This window comes from Limulus polyphemus, unplaced genomic scaffold, assembly GCF_000517525.1.
Source record: "Limulus polyphemus unplaced genomic scaffold, Limulus_polyphemus-2.1.2 Scaffold2154, whole genome shotgun sequence".
NCBI classification, from domain to species: Eukaryota; Metazoa; Arthropoda; class Merostomata; order Xiphosura; family Limulidae; genus Limulus; species Limulus polyphemus.
In genome coordinates, this window is record NW_013667764.1 from 121,570 (window position 1) to 131,546 (window position 9,977).

The 9,977-nt window shown below is 34.1% G+C and overlaps 1 protein-coding gene across 1 annotated transcript in view; it reads left to right on the forward strand.

Moving 5' to 3' along the window:
• The window catches only part of LOC106466109 (probable ATP-dependent RNA helicase DDX23), a 64,750-nt gene that overhangs the window by 18,344 nt on the left and 36,429 nt on the right, over positions 1–9,977 (forward strand). Inside the window, 1 exon segment of the mRNA XM_013926349.2 lies at positions 5,509–5,623. Within this exon segment, the coding sequence (XP_013781803.1) occupies positions 5,509–5,623 (115 nt within the window).

A 9,977-nucleotide genomic window follows, 5' to 3' on the forward strand; every position in this document is an offset into this window, starting at 1 on the left:
AGCGACTTGATCACTGAGCTTTGCAGCTCTCTGCCACAGGCGGACTGTTTGTTGTCAAGTGAATAACATTCTAACTACGCATGCTTATGCAGCAGGTTCTCGGTCAGAAAGCATAACGGTCGTACATACAAACAAGCAGAATAGTAGTATAGATATTTATTATTTTTATTATGTTGACCTTTCAGCCATGCCTGGCTAACAATACAGAAGTTACAATGATGTGGCTCACGTGCTCTCATGTTACCGTATCAAATAACATAAAACTGATCCTTGGTCTGTGCAAAGTAACTTGTCTTGGCTGTGTTTTAGTAGACTAGTATTTTGTAAAATAGTCACATTTCAATTATTATACATTATATGTGTATATAGATTATTGCTATTTTGAAATAAGTTCTTAAGCTTATTTTTTCTAAAACATTGAAGAATAAATACATAAGTGAAGCAAACAATTCTCTCATCTGATTACAACTTTTGTACTCGGTTACTGTTTGACTTAGGTTGCTAAGCCTTTAAAAATTTCGCATGTGGAGGATATGAAATGAAATAATTTTTTTTAGGTTTTATATATACATTTGAATAACTAAAAAATCATAAATTACTACATTAATACCATAGAATTTCACTATAATTTATAAAGCTTAATAATTGAGATGTATTTTAGTCTAAAAAAAATATGAAATTTCGAGCAGACTAAAGACACACCCTACTTTGTTGAAATATTGGTTCAAAAGAAAGAAATGGTGCCAAGTCTGTTAAAATGGCTGAGAAAGCTACTAGGGGACATTCTGAGCTTCCGATTGCTTATTCACGTCATATATAAAAGTTTATATAAAGGAGCATTTCCAAAAATGGAAAGAGGTGGGCTAGGTGCCACTGTGTTTGATTTATCACATGTGCAATATTTCACCAAACTAAAAAGATAAAAAGCTCTTGTTTTATATTCTAGCTTATCAATATCAGTAATTGAGTTTTTAATTCATTCAAACTATAGACTTAGTATTTTGACTTCACAAATATCTTATTTGAACTACTGCTGCATTCAACATACCACTTGACACACAAAAATTGATGTTTATCTGTGTTTTTAACATTTGCTTTTAAATTAAGAAATTGAGAATATATATATAGTACTAAAATTTGAATTATAATCTACAGTTTGATACCAATGTTATCGACATAAATTCATGAAATACTAGTTAAATAAAACTTTGAATGTGAGTCAACAAACAAGATAACATGGCCTTTCACCCTTGACCTGTCTTGAAAGGGTTAAATGAAATATACTGTGCAGCAAGGCAAACCAACAGGCACTTCCACAAGTTTATAGTTGCCAGAAATAAAAAAGACAGTGATGACAGTATCCTAATCCATACAGGTGAAATCAAGACAAAGCCTTTATGAGCAAATACTGCACATTACCCTATATGGCCATGGTGATATGCAAGATAATTTCTCTTAGGTATACATGACTGTTTCCATTTAACTATAGTGTGAGTGTTCAATTTTGTTATTTTTGAAGTGATAGTTTATCGCATGTTTATTTACTTAACTGTGTATGAATCATACATTGTCTAGTTCAATTGTTGTGAATTAGCACTTATTGTATTATTGCATGATGTTACTAGAAACTTGTAAGTTGTTCTCCTTGTTTCAGTTGAGCATTATTGCATCATAATATTGTGTAGTGTGTAGAATGATCTAGACCTCTGTCAGTCTACAAATATGCTTACAAAATTTAGTTCAAGTAAGAGATAGTTAGATTGACAGATAGATCTAGACTGTGTGATTGTGAGTTTAGTCATAAAGAGCATATAGTGGCAATTTTTAAAGTGAATTATCACAGATTGTATCATAATAATAGAGTAGAGAAGAATAACTTGTCAATTGTGTTCTGAAGTAATTTAACAAACCAGTGTGAACTTTGACAAAAAGAGATGATTATATATTACTTAAAGCTCTGGATACAACTGTGATAATTTACTGTGTAATGAACATTTGTGTGTACATACATATACACTTGTCTTGTTTTAATATATTATTTTAAAACAAATGAACTGTGTACTGCTTGTTTATTGTTGAAGTTTATTGCCAACAAGTCACACACCTACTGTAAAGAAACTGGCCCATCCATACATATAAAAACCTGACAGTGGCACGCGAGCCAGGATTGTACAATGGTAGAAGACTTAAATGACAGCAGAAACAGGCCTATGTATGCACAGCTGTAGTGGTTTAGAAAATATTGTAGAGGCTACAACCACACTATATAACCATGTTGAATGATTTTGATAAGTGGATTCAGAGGAGCGAGCAACTTGGGCTCAAGGAATGTGATCTATGAGAGTTTGTCAAACAACAACAAAACCTAAAGAGAGAAGTATCAACAGAGAGGAGAGGAAGAAAGAGAAAGTAGAGACTGGAATTAGAGAGGATAAGAGATTGGGATTGTCAAGCTCACCCAACATAAAGATGAAGGACCCAAGAATGGCAATGGGTTCAGAGCCAGCTGAACAAAGCTGTCAAAATTTGATTAACCATGTCAGTGGAGCACATGATCATGAACTGCTCACCTATCAATAAAAATGCCAGTCCTTCACATTACCTTCACACTTGACATGTCAGTCCACCTTGTGAAGTATCACCATAGATGTGCCATAAATACAATTTCTCCAGTGTCAGGTTTAACTTCTCTGAACTTCCAACAAAAACCTTACTAGTAAATGTTCACATCATTTCAGCAAGGCCACTTTTAACTTGTCATAGTTCATGGCATCTTTTGAAATCATGCCAGCATACACTTGTAGGCCTTTTCCTGAGAGAAGGGGGTTGAGACAGACTGCCCAGTCACCATGTCCCAGTTCTGACTTTTTTTCAAATCTTTCATACCTCTCCAGGAAAGCATCCATGTCATCTTCCTTTACTGTTCCTAAAAGAGAGAGCACCAAAAGACATGGATGAGATGATCAAGTTGGCAGAACAGTATATGAAAGCCCATGGAGGGAGTATAACTGGAAAGTCCAAGAATATCCAGATAAAGTTGAAACCAGGGGTAGCTGACCAAAAGCAGGATGCCACCAGAGGTGACAAGAAGTCAAGAGACAAATGGTAGAAAAGATAATCTGCTTATTATAAAATGGGGCACATTGCGAGTGAGTGCACATCTATTACCAACAAGCAACTGCAGAAATCTCAACATTAAGCAGCATTAGCTGCCTATAAAGATGATGCTGGCAAGAAAGAAGAAAATAGTGACTGTCACCTTGGATGCTGCTGCCAGAAAAACAGTATAGAGACAAGTCATCAGATTCACCACAAGAAGGAAGTACTATCATCATGATTAAACAGCGCATGATTGATGGTCAGCAAATGGGTCAACAGTGCCAGTGGTAATCAAAGCATGTGACAAATATTGAAAAGTGCAAACACACCACAACATGCCTGCAGGTGAAATTATATTGGGGATGAGAATGTGAAAGTCCTACGAGACACTAGGTGCAGCAGTGAGAATGTCTAGTATCAGATGACAGGTACAGTAAGAAAGTTTTCCATAGCAAGAATGAAGGTGGACACTCCATACTACATGGGAGACCTTAAGGTTATGTGTATGAAGGCACCCATCTACAACTTGGCAATATATCTGGCGGTAGAAAGGAGTCTGAGGCATCTGCAGTCACCACAGGAGCTGAAGAAAAACAAGCAAGCAAGACATCAAGCCCCTGCAAGTCTCAAAAGGTGACATTCTGAATGTAGTCTATGGGAACTGAAGGAAGCACAGAAAAAAGACCCTTCACTACAGAAACTTTGGGACAGTGTCCAGGAGAAAGTCAAGCACAAGACCAAAGGGAAAGGGACTTACAGGATAGAGAACTGAAAGAAAAGGCTATACTGGATCTATCAAGACAGTTCTACTGGGGAAGTTAAACAGGTCATAATACCAACAGAATACTGGACTCAAGTGATGAAGTTGGCTGACAAGTTGATTGTGGAAGGGCACCTAGGAGTGAAGGAGATGGCAGAAAGAATCACCAGCAACTTCCATTGGCTGGGAATCATTGTAGATGTAACCATATTTTGCAGGTCATGTGACATCTTCCAAAAGACAATACCCAGAGGGAAGGTAGCCAAGGCGCTACTGGGTGAAATGCCTCTCATAGAAGAGCTGTTCAGCAGAATAGCTGTGGATTTGATTAGACCACTAGCACATGTATTTGACAAGGGCAACCAGTATATAGTGATAGTAGTCGACTGTGTGACACGTTACCCAGAAGCCATAGCATTGCCAAAGATTGAGATGGAGAGAGTAGCAAAAGCCCTCCTTGAAGTGTTAAGCAAAGTAGGATTTCCAAAAGAAATCTTGAGTGGTAGAGGGACCCAGTTTACCCCTGAACTGATGCAAGAGGTGTGCAGACTTACCAGCACTTGGCAGCTCTTTACCACCACGTACAAACCACCGATGTAATGGACTTTGTGAGAAAGTCAGTGGAGTCTTAAAGAGCATGCTAAAGAAGATGTGGCAGGAAGGACCATGTGATTGGAATTAGTACTGCAGGCAGTATTATTTGCTTACCGAGAAGTCCCACAAGTGAGTACAGAATTTTCACCCTTCGAGTTACTGTATGGAAGAACAATCTGAGGTCCAATGCATGTATTGAAAGAACTGTGGACAAGATGTATTAGCAAATGATAATAGTTTGAAACAACACTACTGAGACTTTATAGATTATCTAATTATAATTAAGAACTTTTTTGAAATGAAATTTGAGATCATACAAGATTCAAATCCTCAACTCCACTAACTGGGAAGAAGCTTTAGCCAACTAAGCTACAACATTTCGAACATTATAAACCTCAGTGTTACCCTCATTTTATGACAATAAGGATTGAAGGCTGCAACACTCTTGAGTAATAGCAATTGCATTATAAAGCTCAGAATAGGGTTATTTCCTTTTCTTTGTTGGAAGAGCTGGTTTTATGTGAAGTAACTGTAGAAATTTTAATTGTAACACATTTTCCAGTATAATCATAATTTGTATGCAAATTGATATTTAGAAGGACTTAAGATACAGGACTTAGCTAAAAAACTTTCATGATTAACAGATTTAGGTCATACATCCAGCCCAATCTAAATTTTCACCTTTTAGAAAAATTACACATCTTCAGGATAGTATACTACCATTAAATTTCTTTAGTTAATTTGCTTAAAGCAGCAAAAGTCTAGCACTCCCCCCAAAAAATGAACCATTAATTGATTCAGATTTTAACAAGTTGATTCACAAAACTGCAAGAGTACTGTCTGATTCTGTCTGCAATAGTCAGTGAAGTGAAAATAAAGGTTTATGACATTCTAGATGAAGTAACTTACTTTGTTTAACTACCTAGTCAGCAGAGTTATTAGACTGAATCCTTCCAGATTTCAATATCTCACTTCTAAAGTAAAATTGAGACACGATAAAGACTTTTATACAAACAAGAAAAGCATATATTATATAAACATTTTTCTCATCTCAGGGATAAGAACCATTATGAAGATGATGACGATGAAAAAAAACAACCAAAGAAAGAACCACTTTCTCTGGAAGAATTGCTTGCTAAACGAAAAGCTGAAGAAGAAGCTAAAAGTAAAGTAAGTGGTAAGAATTTTTTCCTACATTTAGATTTTTGCTGGTAATTTTCTCCTAAAAGAAATTCTTAAAGACTGAACAGGGTTTGCATGTTGTTTCCAATTAGTAAATGTATGAGCAGCAGCTTTGAAATAATTAGACAAAGAGTTATAAAAATATGAATATACACTTTCAAGTGAGTTGGGTTAAATCCATTCCATGCCTAGGTGGCACATATGATCCAGTGTTTAACTCTGGTTTCAATCACTCGAGCGGAAGAGAATGGTGACAGATTTTCCTGGACAGTTCATTGCAGCTGGTGCTTAATATACAGCTGGGTAGACTGTAGCAGTTTGGGTGAAATTTCTTGCCCAAGGACACAACGACATAATGTGAGCAAGTCCTGAATCTGCAAACCTTCCACCACAAGTTCAAAGCATGGTACAATGCTTCTCCTACAGTGATGTACTAAATTTAAAATACCAAGATCAAACTTGTATAATATTGAATTAAAACAATAACAGAAATCATTAACTTAATTAAAATTCAGATAATATAGTAAATATAAAGCCTTGATGTTTGCATGATATTTCAGCCAGTTAGGATAAATTATCACAAGCTCACATACACAAGTGTACTTTATGTTGTTGTAACATATTCTTTTGGATTATATGGTTAAGAATAATGTCAAATCCAGTCTCATGTAATAACAATGAATTAATTCATTTCTTCAATATTGTTTGTTAGATTGTTTGCTTGTACACTTAACTTCTCTAAACAGTACTTTCAAAAACTAATGTACACTTGACTCACAAATATACTTATTTGCAGACAAAGAGGTACAATAACTTTCGCTATTCACTCACTAACTGACTCCGTCAATACTCTTGATTACTCATTAATTCACTGCTTCTCATATTTCTGTATACTTCTCATATACTGTACTCATTTTCTTCCTATTCCACAAAATTTCTGGATCATAGAGTCAGCATCATGTAATGATGAGCTCTCTCTAGCAAACAAACGTCAGAATTAAAACATTGAAAATAAAACTTACAACACTGGATTGTGAAGTCCTTTCAACATTCCTAATAAGCAAATAAGATAGTACTCTAAACTGTCCATTCACTAAATAAGTTGGTGGTTTTGTTTTCTGAGGGTTGTGGAATACACATGGGAAGGCCTCTTATCACTTGTTGTCTTGTAACATAGGAAGTTCTCCATAGGTAGGTGGTCAAGTGAATTGAATAGAAGTGGTCTCAACAAGAACTCTGGGCTCTTCAGCAGGTGAACTTTCCATTGGCAAATTTTTCTCTGAAATTAACCAAACTCACCATTCTCTCACTAAAGTACTTCCAAAAACAGTCGATGATCTTTAACTTGGACAACTTGTCCTTCTGAATTCTGTAATTTTGTGTACTGTTATGTTCCCATTTCTGACATAACAAGCCCTCTTGTAGGCATAATGAATTCCACAATACACCTTTTTCTTCGGACTCTATGGAGAATTGTTTGCCATGAGGGTTTTATCTGCACTCTTCTAGATCCACTGAATAACTGGTTTCAAACGTGTATCTTTTGTCTGAACATTTTTCAATTAAGTGTTGGACCACATCTCTTTTTCATCATCACTTGTGAATGTCTTATCATAGACTATATTCTGTTCTACTTTATGTTAGTCATACTTACTGTCTCGTGTTTCCCTCTTTTCACAGTGTTTACATTTTTCATTAACACATAGTCTTTGTATAATGCATTAGCATTTCCATAGTTCCATCTAGGGTGATGCACATTGTTAAAGTTATATTCTTGAAGTTTTTGGAACCATCTGGCTATCTGGCCTTCTGAGTTTAACTGAAGTATTGGGGCTGCATCTCCAGTATCTATGTTATGAGATATTTGTTTAGTCTAAGTGGTGAGGTCCACTGGAGAAGATATCTTGATATTCCATGAGCAAATCAATACAATCTGTTGCAATGATCAGCTGTAAGAATGTACAGCTGTTTTATGTGAAGTGGTAAGCTGTCCTTATGTGATGATTTGATATCAGGCTTCATACATTTGGCTTCAAAGTTACCCTTTTGATTTTCTTTGATGGGTAATTATGTTCTTAGCCATAACAATGATGTATTTATTCTTCAGATGCACATGAATTTTTCCAACCTTTAATCCATCAGGAAATATTTGTGTGTTTGATTCTGCTGCAACCAAATAAGAAGGTGTATACTTATTTCTAATAAATCCTAGTGTGTATCACAAGACAGCACATGTTACTTACCACAACTAGAGTACAGCTTGTTGCAGATCTCTTTTTAGATGGTCCTGGTGCCTGAAGTTAATCCATATTTCTTTGTTTTACAAAACTATCAATTTTAGGGTGTACAAAAGTGAATATAACACATGCATAAAAATCACACCTTTTTTTCGTATATATTCACAAGGGACTAGTTAAAAATGCAAAAATCATGTATTATGACCGATTATAAAAAAAATAAAATCTTTCATAATTGTATGTGAAAAATAATAAAAACTATCCAACTGCATTTTCCTCCTTTCATCTGTTAGAACAGTTGATGCTCTTAAATTATCTGTAATTATATATATGCAGAAAAAGGAAGTGTTTCTCCACCAAGCCCATGATATTGCTTAACCCTTTCTAGCTCAAAGGGACACTCAGAATACATATTAATAAAAAATGTACCTGTATCTTTCCTTCAAGAATTTCTTTACTTAAACTTTTATGTTAATTTCGTGTTTTAACAATGAAATATTTTTCACACAAGACAAAAAATCAAGTACATTTCTGTCATATATGCTAGTGTGTGTGAACTGCAAACATCACATATCTAAATTAAAATTTTTTTATCTCTCCTAAGTTTATATTTATTTCTCCCAATCAAATTTTAGGATTTTTGGTTAGCTTAATGTCTATTTTATGTTTCTACGCTTTCTGTTTGTTCAAAAACTTTAACTTTAACACTGTAGTTGAGAGTACATTAGTGTTGTGTGAAAATGAGTCCTGCATTTTAAAAATGTGAAGTTAGTACAACCAACTGTAATCAGTCGTAACAAAGGAACTTAAAGACAATTTTAAAAACTTCGATAACATTTAGAACCCAGATCTTATATTTTCTGTTTTTTTCATGCATAGTTTTTTATGATACTTTATCTACTGGAAAGCTACAAGAATATTATTCTATGACAAAACATCACTAACTAATGATATTAACTCTCTCAACATGGGCTCGTTCAATTTGACTGACCAAGTGACCTCTTTGTACTCAATTAAAGTCTTTATAGATTTAATACTTCTAACTTTCAATATAGTGTGTATATCTTCAGAAATTTTGGCAGTCTTTCAGTTCATATTATAAGTCTTTCACGTACAAAAAATAATATTTTATAGTGAAGTATTTTTAATAGAATAAAATAAAGATTTGTCCATTAATATATTGAGTATTTGTTTTGAATAGTCTGTGTGCAAAGTAATTTTCCTGTTAAAATTAAAAATACATTTCCTCATCTCAAAAATCTTAGATTTCCTTTATGTAATCTCCAAAACCTCCTAAATGCATTTCAAACGTTTTTTTTTTTAGGAAAACTTTATAGTTTATCTGTTATTTTCTCTACCCTGTCTCAAAATGAGATTGGTCAATTCGACCAACCTTGTAACCACCAAAAAAAAAGTCAAAGTAAACCTAAATTACCATTTTTCTTTATTTCTAGAATGACTTCAAATTGTAACATGAAACTACATTCGTTCATCCTAGTAGCTCTAAGTTTGTCACAGTATATATCTATTTATAATTAAATTTTATTGTTTTATTGCCCGTTGAACCATGTTTAACTACTATTTGCACTATTATTAGTTGTAAGTCAATCGGGGAACATGCAGCTCACGTTATGCTATCGATTTCCATTACCCATGAGCTGCTTGCGTGCGAACCTCCTGAACCATTTTAATTATATTATTAGTATTTCTTATTTTGCCTAATTTAGTCTTAAATAACTTAAAAAGATCCATATTTGTAGATATTAGTTACTTTTATAATAAAAAATAAAGAATAAATATAAAAAATGAGAAATAAAGTACTTACCCAATCTTCTTTTTTCTTGCTCTTAGGTTTTCGATGAGAGTTAACCCTAATTTTGTATACTATAGATAGTAATGCACTTAACAATTTTTATTTAATTAAACAATGCATCAAAGAATATATACTAATAACATACAAAAGTAGACAAATTCTCTTACCTTTCAAAATTTTCCTGGCTTTCTAACTATGTGACATGAGCCGTTACAAATTCATCAAATCTAGTCGTTAACTTTCCCACGGGAACAAATCTTGTACTGTGAGTGAAATTGACAATATTCTGTTC